Below are 13,389 nucleotides of genomic sequence, written 5' to 3' on the forward strand. Positions count from 1 at the left end.
CAGGATATGCTTACACCTGGTGTCTTCACTGATTTTTATTCCATATTATTTTCAACACCATTTGCGTTAAACAAAACTTGATGTCTTCAGTTATATGAATAACAACTGGTTCTTCGAAACTTATAATAGTACATATATGCAAGTGTGTTATAACTGAAATCAGTTGGTGCTGAGAGCAGCACAATTGTTGCTCAGCTATTCATTCCTCCCATAATGCAGCTGTCATGTATTAATTGCATACCAATCAATTATATGCACTGCACCAACCGTAAATGTATGTATGGCTCAAACTTTAAATGCCAAAATGGCTTTAACACATGCTGAAATGAACCTTTGATTAAAATTTGAAATTGATTGAACACACACAGGATAGTTTTGTTTGTAGCGCATTTATTAATTGCATTTGATTAATGGGGGTTTGGCGAGGGCTTTAATCGATATATTTATTGTCCCAGGTGCATTTGATTGAATATACGCAGGATAATCTTGTCAGTAGCGCATTTATTAATTGCATTTGATTAATGGGGGTTGGAGGGAGGGATTTAATCGATATATTTATTGTCCCAGCTGCAGCTGCAAAATATCTTATCTCCATACAAAATCCCAGCACGCACGCAGTCAGGCACGCACGCAAGCACGCACACATGCACGCAGGCACGCACGCACACACACAATATAAGATGGTCGGTCTCTTATTTAAGCCCTGTACGTTCTTGTAGAGGAAACTCTAGACAACTTCTAGCTGTGTTCCATCCACAATGTTGTTGTTCATAAACTATACCATTAGGTGGTACAATTTGTAAAAGTTTTTTAAAAAGCAAGTCGGTGGATTTTCTCCATATTCTTAAATCTATTTGTCCCCCAAATGTCAGATGCGTACAAAAGAATCGGACTTGCCTGACAATCAAATAACTTCAAGAATACTTCTGGGTCAGTAATACATATTTTTCTAGTTGTAGTAAGTAACTCAAATAAAGCCTTTTTGGCACGTAGAGCTAGATCACCAACATATTTACTTAGAATAAACTTACAAGTGGAGGCTACTCCTAGATATCTATAAGTATTTACAACCCCAAAGACTCGTCCCATATAATGCCATATTTCTTTAGTTGATAAGTTTCCTTCTAAAACACTATAGATGTTTGTAAGTTAACAGTTATTCCCACGTTATTCTGACGCTGTGAACCCCATATAGTATCAGAGAAAAGCGAACTTTGCAGTTTTCGTACTTACTGTAAGTAATATTCCTTTTCGGTGGAATGGCTTGTTTTCACTAGGTATTAACACAGATGCAGCTATCTTGGTTATTTAATCATTGCAATATTTCATGATCATATTTCAAGTGGCGACTATAGTTTGTGTTCTATCTTATTAAGCTATCTTCCTTCGTGTTTTAGACACTCGTGAAGAAACTCATGTATGAAAATCCTAAAGGTAATGGTATTGAAGATCTTGATGATAAAATAGCTGCCATTACGTCCAAACATGATAGTGACATAGACCTACTCCTATTTGGAGATTTGAACGCTCGAGTTGCACTGCGGGAAGATTTTATTATTGAGTGAGTGAGTAAGTGTGGTTTTACGCCGCTTTAAGCAATATTCCAGCAATATCACGGCGGGGGACACCAGAAATGGGCTTCACACATTGTATCCATGTCGGGAATCGAAACCGGGTTTTCGGCGTGACGAGCGAACGCTTAAACCACAAGGCTACCCGACCGCCCCTTTTATTATTGAAAGTGAACAAGATGTAGATTTGCTAAATCTAGGTGAAATGTATAGCTCTGTATTATTCTGTATGCCTAGAACTTCTCTGGATGAAAAGGTAAATAAGTTTGGTTTATCACTTCTTTACATCTGTAAACTTTGGGGTATCCATATAGGTAATGGAAGAAAGCTTTGGGACAGTGTTTTTTTTTTACGTTTATCGGCTTAAATGGTATGAGCTTGATAGACAATTTTATAGCATCAACTTCTATATTTGCTCATATTACCAACATGTTTGTGCATATTCGTACAGAGAGTGATCACTTACCAATGTCATGTCATTTTAGTTATTGTCCAAATCATATAACTTAGTACCCAAAGATAACGTACAAACAACGAGTATTCCAAGATATATTTGGGAAGAAGTAGGAAAACAGCAATTTAATGCCAATTTTTCTTCGGATAAAGTACAATCAATTATTCAGAAATTCTCTAACTTAGTGAATGAGAACATAGATGAAGCTGCAGATGAATTAACAAATTGGTTTTATGTTGCAGGATCTTATTTGAAAAAGTAAGGAAAGTACAATCAGATTCATTTCAGGTTCATAATCAACCTCATTGGTTCTTAATGAATGTAATGTATTAAAAAAAAGAAGTTGAAATACAACTGTTTGCATCTTCTTCGAACAAAAAAAGTCCCCAAAATGTGAGTGAGTGAGTGAGTTGGGTTTAACGCCGCTTTTAACAATATTCCAGTTATATCACGGCGTATCAGTTTAATGTGGGAGGAAAGCCCGAAGTGATGCAGGTCTCAGACGTTTACCAGTTCGGTGAAACCCACGAGCACGGGTATGGTGTCCAAAAAATGTGAGGTTGTACCTTGAGTCTAAAAGAAATTTTAGAAAATTATGTCTTGAAAAACAATAGTGTTTTAAGAAAAAAACAAGCGATTGAGTCCATAAATTCTGCCCTACTAAATAAAAACTGCCAAACTTTCTGGAGTACTGTCAAACAAACGTTTATTACAGTATCGCAGTCGAAAATCTGGGGTGTCAACGTCTGTATGGGTTACTTACTTTCAGGAACTTATAATCCTGAACAAGTTTCTGATAATGAGTGTGATAAATCTGTTGCAGATTTTATCAGACATCATGATCCTCTGAATTGTGAGAAATGTAACGATACTGAGGTGCTTTCAGATATGATAACAGACGAAGAAATAAAATAAGTATTGAAAACTTTAAAATTAGGTAAGACATCTGGATCGGATGGAATACCACCCGAGTTCTTCAAATATTGCATGAATATCGTCCCTTACTTAAATATACTTTTCAATGCTATTTTAAAGACAGGGACTTTCCCTTGTGCCTGGAATATTGGCCTTATAATTCCTTTGTATAAATCTGGTGAGTCCACAAATCCTAACAATTATAGAGGAATATCCCTCCTGAATGAAATAGGAAAAATATTTCCATCTGTTGTTGAACATAGATTTAGATACTGGGCTGAAATCAACGAGATGTTATCGGAATCCCAAGCTGGATTTAGAGAGGATCATTCAACAATTGATAATATTTTTATTTTGCAGGCGTTGTGTCAAAAGTATTAAGAAAACCAAAACATCGCTTTTATGCCGCCTTTATAGATTTTCGAAAGGCGTTCGATTTTGTTGATAGAACGAAACTGTTGTATGTTCTTCTCCAAAAAGGCGTTTATGGTAAAATGTAGGAAGTTATTGAAAATATGTATAAAAATGTTTGTGCATGTGTGAAGATAGGTAGTAGCAGATCGGATGTTTTTAACACCTCTTGTGGTGTAAGACAGGGCTGTATGTTGAGCCCATTATTGTTCATCCTCGCCCATTATCCAGGCCACATCTGTTACATACAAATTAGACAGCAGAAAGAGTGCTATAACATCTTAATTAATAGAAACAGAGATGGTAAATATTAACTAGACTAAGTTAATATTTTGTGGGGATTAAGTAGAACCTAATATAGCCTTGTTATGCGCGGGATGACCATCTACCATAATGCATACTGGTATGTCGTCTCGCATTCAATCTATTTCACCATATTAAATCATCGTGATATCTGAAGCTTGGGTGAATTCCCGTGTTGTTTATTTTGCCAATACAAGCAAAAACACCGATTCATGTGCATTACAAACGATAAGCAAGGAGGGGAGTACAATAGGTGCTCATGTTGATGCCTTTGGTAGAGATGTCTCACGAGTATGGTTATGAAAATGGTTTCATGTCTCTTATTTATGTTGAAATAAGCCGAATCTGATTGTGCTGCCGGGTCTTCTGTTGAAAATCATGTCCTTGCAAGCAACTTTACATGTCATCAGTTGAAGCTATTTTGATACAAAATGCATTGTGGAAATCGATATATTATTCAAGGAAACTGCTTCGCGCTCTTGTACAAGGGAAAGTAAAAACAAAAACATTCTTCATGAATATCTTAATGGCACAACGCTTTTGGAGTGATATTTGCAGACTGGATCTAGTCGCGTCGACCGAATAAGTCGTTGCTCATTCAATCTAACACTGGATTTCTGGTCCTCGTCGATTAATCCTTGCTTTTGCATACATATAATGGCAGTCGAGGCGCAATAGGTTATGGAACCTAGGAAATCATATACATTCAGTACTATATCAAGACATGACTTTGTATCGATTACATATGAATAATAGTATCATAAGACAAAAGGTATATTTGCTTCTTTTAAGACAAGCACAAACAAATCACCCAGCCTGACCACCCGATCCATTATATAATAACGAGAAACTGTACAATATGACGTGGATCTCTACACACTCATTCGCGCTTTGACAGATATGTATTAAAATGTGACTGATCCTAACCTCGACAGATATGAATCATTGGGTGACTGATCCAAATATCGTCGGTTGTTTCGCCTTTAAGCTTGGAGACGAATTCACTCAGAACAGATAATCCGAAAATTCTCGTAGCTCGTGACTGTTCGCGTGGTAAAAATGACCACATCATGCAAAGGTTGAAGAATAGTTCCTCTGAAAACACACCATGGTGATAAACACGAGACCAATATCAGGTGTAGGTCATAAACGTTGTAAAATTCAGATGTAATCACGTTCTCAAAATATCTGACATGTACAAATAATAGATACATGTTTTAAGCACAATTCTTTCCTACCGAGTTCTTCACATTGGACATGACTCGGGCTGCAGACGTCATGCCACATTTTATGTACGCTAGCCAATTCATAAAGCGGTCGTCACGCCGACGACCCGGGTTCGATTCCCCACGTTTCCCTGTGTGAACTCATCCGTAATGCCCCATCTTGTGATACATGTACTTCTTAAATATCGATAAAGCGCCATAAAGCTCACTTAACATGAACAAACAGGTGTCATTTCTAAACAATCACAGACACATTACGACTCTTAGGGTTATTATCTGAACTATTATCTGATTATCGTTTGGTTTGATTGGATGCAGTATATGGAATTACTTGACTTCTTCATAAAACAAGAAGGCGTATCATACAGACAATAGCACTATCAAGTTAGAGGGTACATGAACTCCACGAAGACAATTCTGGACCAATTGTTACGAGTGGATCCAATGAACAGTTTCCATACATAACAAGGAGAGACCACACAATTTAAAAACAATTTAATACTGGCAGTCTAATCAAGCTTCATATTATTCACAAACAGCAATAGCAAATTTTATTTATCACAATAAAAACAGTCTTACTTTATGCTGTGATATACCTTCATTTCCCCAAAAGATCCATTGAATGTTTCACATAATCCAATATTATCCATAGTTCACGCATTGCCGACATGGCATACACAGTTAAAGGTTGGAATCTCGTCGACATGGCACGTCAGTTTACACCATAATCCCGACCTGGGAACTGACCACTTTGTCTTCACCCAGTTTGAAGAGAAATAGCCAAGCTACAATTGCGTACCATCGGCCTTTACTTGGCTGTCAGCTTACCAGGGCTTACATATAGACAATGTGAAGGTATGTCATTGCTGAGTGTTAGTCACTGGCAATCTCTACACAAGCAACATGATATATAAAAAGGTTTGAATATAAATTTCATGAAAACTCAGTATATTTAATATATTCTTCATGAAAAGTAAATATTTATAAAAACATGGCGGCAAAAGAGAGTATAGGTCGAGTTCCATGATCGATAAAAAATAACAAGAAGAGGTTTTGTTGTGAATTATAATATAATCTAGGGAGGGGTAACAAATGATTGATCAACCACAGTTTGAATGAAATTGTGCAATCACAGGTAATGTAAGCTCAAGGTAAACAATGGTGGGGTAAGAAATTTCATTTTCAAAAGTTGTCTGAAATGTCACCAAAACATTGTCAGACACACTACAACTTCATTGTCGACACAGTTGCATTCAATAGCGAGTATGACCTCCAGCCGCCTCAATGCATGCTGTGACACGCCGCCTCATCGATGACGTCAATCTTCTGATTACGTGGACTGGAATCCGTTGCCACTCGTCTCTCAGGGCCTGCTCTAACCTGTCTGTCAAGATGGTCCCAGAGATGTTCAATAGGATTCATATCGGGTGAGTGGGCAAGCCAGGGCAAAACGTCAACGTCTGCTGGTTTAGAAAGTTCCGAGTCAGTCTTGCAGTATGGGGCCTGGCAATGTCGTGTTGAAACAATGTCCCCTGCTCTTTGTTTTGTAAGAACGGAAGCACAACTGGCTGCAACACTTGGTCTCTGTACTGCACAGCGTTCAGGTTTCCCTGTATAATCACCAAATCAGTCTTCTGATCTCAACAAATAACGCCCCACACCATGGCACCTCCCCCGCCGAATGGATGGACCTCTCGAATACACGCGAGCCAAACGTTCCCCTCTGCGTCGATAAACTCGTCCTCTGCCATCATTTCGAAACAAGTTAAACCGACTTTCATCAGTAAACAACACTCGACGCCAATTTCTCACTTGCCAGCATCGAACCTGCCTCGCCCATCGCAGTCTCATGCGTCGATATTGAGCAGTCATTACCATTCCTCGGAAAGGACGATACGCTCGGATTCCAGCAGCACTAAGTCTTCGTAGTACTGTACGTTGGCTAATGGCATGTCCCAACGCTGTTGCTGCCGTCGCCGTCGCCGTCGCCGTTACGAATCTGTTTCGCAGGTGAATGAGCCGTATCTGACCGCTTTCCAGTGGTGTTGTCACTCGGGGTCGTTCGGTGTCCTCCCTGTCTGCGTGTACCGATGAATCAGCCTTGCTACTGTCAATGGTGTACAACCAAACCTTCTGGCAATTTGGACCTGTGTTGCCCCCATTTCGGCCATACCGATGGCTCTCTCTCTCTCTCTGCTCCTGTGACAGTCGTGGCATTTCTTTTGTGTGGCATTTCATCACGTGTGGTTATACCCTGCAGACGAACGCATTTATACAGCTAACATGCACGTGCAGTTTATGCAATAGGCGGGAAACCTGTTTCACCATTTTTTTGCACTGCACGAGCGCCGTCAAAGTTAGCGCGTTCGGGTGAGGTGGTTTTTTTGTGGTACCTGTTCCTGCGCAGTCATATTCCCAATACCCACTTTCCACTAGTTATCGCTGTTTTTAGGAAAATTACAAATTGCCAACCTATACATTCTTTTGACGCTTAGTTTATAATGGATTCTCATAACACAATAAAAACTGTGCACCTCTGTCGGTCCATTATCATCACGACACCAAGGTCCATTTAGGCCCTCGTCCTTTTAAACCGGATCTTCTCAATTGGGTAATCTGTTTCATCACCTTCTGTACCTTTGACGGCAGGTCAGCTTCGAATCTTAATAGTGACTCGTCATTGGCGGAACCCGGAGGAAAACAGTCATTCTCTCTGTGCTCGCAGATACGGATATGATGAATTACCCCATCGTCTGGAGAAACTCGCGGCCTGAAACAATAGATAGCAGAAGAGTGTGTGTGTGAATGTTGAAAATAAAGGCCATTTAAAAAGAAAATATGTATGACGTCACCAGCTTAATGCATGAGGAAAGTGACACAAGATGAAATCAAGGACATGTGCTGACATTCAAAGATGGCAGAGACGGGTATTCAAAACTACTATCATCGGATCCTGGCATGACTAAGGGATGCTACTTTGCACAGCGGAGAGGCATTAGACAGTTGTATATGTGCACCAATGAAAGCAAAACATACATATAGTACAGATACAGCTGGTAACATACAGACAGGTGATCTGTGAACATGCAGGTTCTGATCGACACAATTCAATTATGTGTTTTCTAGTTCGAGGCCTTTTGGGATTTTGAGATGAACATTTCACTTGACCCCATGCTTGGCGTAACGGGAGACAAGCATGGGAATGTCTGGTTGAGATGGCTGACCTGGCTGATCATCGAGTATAATTGTACCCTTGAAACAAGCTTTCTTACTGATGCTATTAACCATCGAAGGGGGCACGGGTGGCCCAGTCGTCTAATGCTCCGCGATTTTCTGTTCCGAGTTGCGTCCCTTGGGCACGCCAGAAACCTATGATTGTGGGTTCGAACCCAGGTTCGCCTCAATTATTTTTCTAGGTTTGTCAGCACCATACCCGTGCTCGTGGGTTTCACCGAAGTGGTAAACGTATGAGACCTGCAACACTTCGGGCTTTCCTCCCACGTTAAGCTGACACGCCGCGATATACCTGGAATACTGTTAAAAGCGGCGTTAAACCCAACTCACTCACTACATAAACCATCGGTTTGTCTGGTTGTCGATTATGTAAAGGCTTCTATAATATAGACATGACGTTGGTAGCTACGTTGTACAACTTTCACGTTAAGCCACCCACGATAGCCACATATGAAATTAACACGCAATTGTATTTAAATACTAGTATCCAACAAATGACACAAAAACTATCTTACGCATTACAACCTTTTCCATGAAAGCCTCACTGACTTTTAACTGATAGTCCCTTTAAATAAAACTTTTATCATGAACAGTTTGTGTTTTATCAATTAAGGTGACTGCTGACCGCAGCACTATCTATCTATATCCAGCTTAATCCCTACCAGGTGAGATGTTAAGTGATACAATTATCATGTAATATCAAATATGAAACTGTATCACAACTTACACTGTGAAAGGGCGTCTTGGGTCCACGAGGTGAGTGATTGGCGAATCCACTCTATGAGGAATGTAGATGTATTTGTAAGCCTTCCATTGTGGTGGAGTAGATCTGGAATATTCGAAGTGTTCGATGCCAGAAGAATGGTTCCTGGTTTTACCGAAGCTGGTGTAGTGGAACATCATGTAGAAGTGAAAGCCAGCAGCAAGAGGGTGCTTAGCAACAAGATCCTGTAAAACAATATACACTTCATATGTATCTGATAACGATACAACTTGCAAGCAGCAGATTTGTATTAATTGTTTCAGGGACTTTCACAAATGCAGAATATTGTTTCAGTATTTGCATCTGATAAAAATACAGACCAATATAAGATGGTATGTAATCCTTTAATTTCTCAATCTCATTGTTTTATTATAATTTTCTTATTTAATTTCTCCTGACTGAAATACTATTTCGCGTCGAAATAGTAACACGTTTTTTACAATGTATTTATCTATCTATTTGTTTTCGATTACCAACCCTATGATAATAGCAAAACATCGGTAAACCAAATAAGTACAAAAACATAATTATTCAAATTATGTGCTACATTATAAAGACTTGAAACTTTTCTGTGAATTATTTGTTCTTCAGTATTTATGCTAAATGTGAGAGAAAGAAGACAGAATTACCTACTTGGCCTAAAATGAAATAGAAAACGTAGGTTACTTTAGCGGTGAACAAAATACAAGAAATAGAATTTGAGCAAGTCACATTTCCTTACCTTAATAAAAGCCTTTAAGGACATGTTTTTCCTGGGAAGTACAATCTCATCTACATCGATACCCATGACCCATCTGTAACCGGATAGTCTCTCTCTGCAGTCAAGCAGGGGGAAGTTGTCATCATTTTCAAACTGGTCATCGTGGTCATGGCGGTGTTTATACAAATCCCGGGAGGAAGCACCTGCAATCAAAGCCAAAGACTGAGGTCCTGCAGAATTTGCGTGGGTCCCCAATAAATGTTTCGTACCACCTTTCAGAGAACTATTTTCTAAGTTTTGAAGCACTTACTGATAAATATTCTGTCTCAAGCAAAAATACGTACCCCAATAATTTTATATAACCTGTATCTACAGGCGATATTTCAGTATCGAATGACAAATCCTAGTGATTTATTGTCACCAGACGTTGGGCACAAGTTTCAAGTTTCGATCTCCTAGTATGCACATCCAGTCCATCTGGGTATTTAGCTTTCCATAAATTTTTAAGGCATTATTTTGATTGAGCTGTAAAGTGTACTTGATCCTATTCTTTAACCACTAAGTCATTCTCATGGACAGGGACGGGGCAAGTCTGCAATGAAACAATATTATACCAGGCATGTTGACTGACAACATGAGCAATGATTTACGCCATCGGAGTAGGATGACATGCAATCTGCCGTTGTGTCTGAACACCCGATCCAGTTAAGTCGCCTCCTACGACCTGTAATTTGATTGTGGTGGAATTGAAAGTCTGGTCCTTGATCTAAGAATCAAACATACAGTGCGACTACATGGTTGATCTGTGTGTCGTGCATGTAGCTGTTTCTAGCTGTTATATACAGTCACCTGGAAAACGCGTTAAGCACACCTTACTACATATTTCTAAACTGAATGGCAAAAGAATGCATATACCTTCGTTTGATGGTGGCTTATTTGAAACAAACAAGAATTGGTCATTCGATAGTGTATTTCATACGGGTATCATATTTGTGTTTTGGATCTTAACTTCGGCGACTGTTTTCAGCCTAGTAACGTTTTGATAACGCTTGTAATAGTTTGGCCAAATGTAATGTTCAAGTGAATACTTTCTTTTTCCCAGGCAGTTTATATTCTTAAAATTGCACCCTTTGTTAAATTTCTGACAAAACATATTTGTCTGTTTACAAAGTGACATCCTCATATTGAAATCGATTGTCAAATGCCATCTCTTGAAACTGTTCAGAAGGTATTAGTAGTATATTAGACGTATATGCCATATACGTAGGTCATTCCTAGATAAACGCGAAACTTCGGGATTTATCAAATATAATGAAGGGGTTGAGCTCATAATTTATTTCAGGCATATACTATTACAGGTTAATTATGATTATGATTAATTACAACAACAACATTTACACGAATCCGATAAAGCATAACGGAATACCTTTAATTCTCCCTGGCAACTCAAAAGGCTGTACTTCAAGAAATCCTTGTTTTATGTAATGTTGGAAAACAATCCGAATACTGTCTGGGTTGTCCAAATCAAATATTAGAATTTTATCAACTCCCAGTAGCTTTTGAATCTCTATCCATTCGACCAGACGCCGCGGTTTGAGTTCCTTCCCAAATAAGGTCTTTCCACATATGGCTAAACCATTCCGCAGTTGAACTGGTTTTTTGACTGGAACGTAATCAAAGACGTCATGGCTGCACGTGGATATCGTCAGAGAGACTTTGACAACGTCGGTATCAATTGGGATTGAACAGCTGTACTTTGTAGGGTGGAAGTGAGCACGGCCGCCATATCTGTATACCTCTATAGCCCACGTCCTTAGTAGTGTTCTGTTTCTTGTCAAAATACAACATTTAAGATATTCATATGAACCATCCATTGTGTTCAGAAGTATATTTAAACGACCCTTCTGGGGTCGATTTTCACTTGCATAAGCTGTCAACAAGAAGTTAGGCAAATACCCAGTCTGTTTGAAGTAGCGCAAGACTTCTTTTGTTTCATCAGACGAGGTGATTTTGTTTCCATGAAGTGACCAGTTCCTGCTTAGCATTTCAACTGAAAGCTGGAAAGAGTTTAATGCAAATGTTAAGATGGAAATGGGCTAGATATGAAATTGGGTGGAAAAGTACAGATAATCGACTACCCGTGAAATACCAAATGTGACCCCTTGGTTATAAAATGGACTTATCCGACATTGGCGAGGTGGGATCGTATTCAGGAAGTCATCATTATCAAAATACGGGTAAATGTTTTTAAAGCGTTTACATTACATTGCCATTAAAAAGAATGTACAAAATGTTGATATAAGAAATAAACGACTCGTGGTCGTTGTTTATCGTACAAAAAGACACTGCCGGGAGAATAAACCACTCGGGGCTGCGCAACTCATGGTTCATTCTCACTGTTTTATTGTACCATAAAAATGACCCACTCATCGTTTATTTCTCAAATATAGTGAGTGGGTGATCATTTGGGTTTGATCAGTATTGCCCCTGTATCAGGGCAGGTCAGACTGGTATGGGAGGATAGAAAACAGACAATTGAACGAAACGCACAGGGACAGATGAAGGTTAGAAGTCTCTGCACTTGTACAAACCAGACGTAATTCAAAATATACATATTTTTTATAGTTTCAACAGATCTTTAAATGGGCTATGGTGTCACTGTTTTTTCAGGTCCATCGATTGTCTGCTTTGTCTGTAATTACACGCCGCCGTCGCATGGCAGGAGTACTGTTGCGCTGAGCCGGGCAGCATGCACTTACGATTTCATGTAAATTGTGTGAGTGGTTGGTGCTACATGTGGGGCAGGCCAACCTTTTGCCAAACACAAGGTGTCATCACTCTTTTTCAGTGATCCATTCAAATACTTTGTACCGCTCTTTTGCTTTTTACGCCAATGGAATATGTTTCGTTGGGTAAGCGAGACTGGTTATTCTCTGGCGTTGACGTTTTTTTAATATATAAACAAAATAGAAAATGCATCTTCTTCATTTAACACATTAGCGATGCATGAGGTTCCAAACTTACATCTTGTTTTACGGAGGTCCATGAGAGATAGATATAGATCAGGAATAACACAAGTATCGGTATCATGAGCAAATGTCTTTTTTTCAGGTTCCCACCGAAAAGGTGAGACATCTTTTCAATAGTCGACATGATTCGCCCTCTTGAGTACGCCATGTTCAGGAAGCCACTGAGTGTCGTCAGAGGTTGGAACACTGAAAATAATGTAGAATATTGTAGAATGTATTGTTGGGTTTTGTTTTCCGTCAGAGTGGTGTTTTTGAGATTCATTTTTGCTCGTGGAAAGTAGTGTAAGAGTGTAATACTTGATACACAAATAAGCATATTTTATATCCTCATATTGCATAAGCTATGTAAAAATCACTGATCAATATTAATTATAGCAGTCACTCAACCGCGTGGAAACCTGCCGATATTTACAAATGCAAATTGTTCAGATAACGTACATATAATATGACCCCTCACCGTTGAGAATAGGTCTTCAGCAACCCGTACTTGCCGTGAAAGGCGACTGTGCTTGTCGTAAGAGGCGACTAACGGGATCGGGTGGTCAGGCTGTTGTTGTGATGATGATGTTTAGTCCGTGGTGAGAGGTCAGAGGTCTGTAGTTCATACTTCATGTAATACAGATGAGACCAGCTGAATGCAGGGAAAATTATAGCAATGAATTAGTTCACAAAATATCAATATATATGTATAAATCAATCAAATGATACTTCATTTCTTAATGTGAGGGGACCCGTGAAGATTCCGGGGTAGAATAGGTCTTCAGCAACCCATGCTTGCCGTAA

At 39.2% G+C, this 13,389-nt stretch overlaps 1 protein-coding gene across 1 annotated transcript; it reads right to left on the reverse strand.

Annotated features, from left to right (window-relative positions):
• Nucleotides 1–7,246: 7,246 nt before the first annotated feature.
• Nucleotides 7,247–12,787, reverse strand: LOC125381632. Its single transcript, XM_048398734.1, has 5 exons — nucleotides 12,602–12,787; nucleotides 11,004–11,634; nucleotides 9,599–9,780; nucleotides 8,842–9,062; nucleotides 7,247–7,650 (listed from the first exon to the last, which is right to left on the reverse strand). Exons 1-5 carry the CDS (start codon nucleotides 12,752–12,754, stop codon nucleotides 7,434–7,436), a joined length of 1,404 nt encoding a protein of 467 aa, XP_048254691.1. The 5' UTR covers nucleotides 12,755–12,787; the 3' UTR covers nucleotides 7,247–7,433.
• Between the last annotated feature and the right edge of the window lie 602 nt (nucleotides 12,788–13,389).

This window comes from Haliotis rufescens, unplaced genomic scaffold (assembly GCF_023055435.1).
Source record: "Haliotis rufescens isolate VD_foot unplaced genomic scaffold, xgHalRufe1.0.p SCAF_19, whole genome shotgun sequence".
NCBI lineage: Eukaryota > Metazoa > Mollusca > Gastropoda > Lepetellida > Haliotidae > Haliotis > Haliotis rufescens.

Coding starts and splice junctions, on each gene's coding strand:
- LOC125381632 (XM_048398734.1), bottom strand. CDS start 12,754: ATGGCGTACTCAAGAGGGCGAATCATGTCGACTATTGAAAAGATGTCT. Junction 11,635..12,601: donor GGACCTCCGTAAAACAAGAT/GTAAGTTTGGAA, acceptor AACTCTTTCCAG/CTTTCAGTTGAAATGCTAAG. Junction 7,651..8,841: donor CCAAGACGCCCTTTCACAGT/GTAAGTTGTGAT, acceptor CTATTGTTTCAG/GCCGCGAGTTTCTCCAGACG.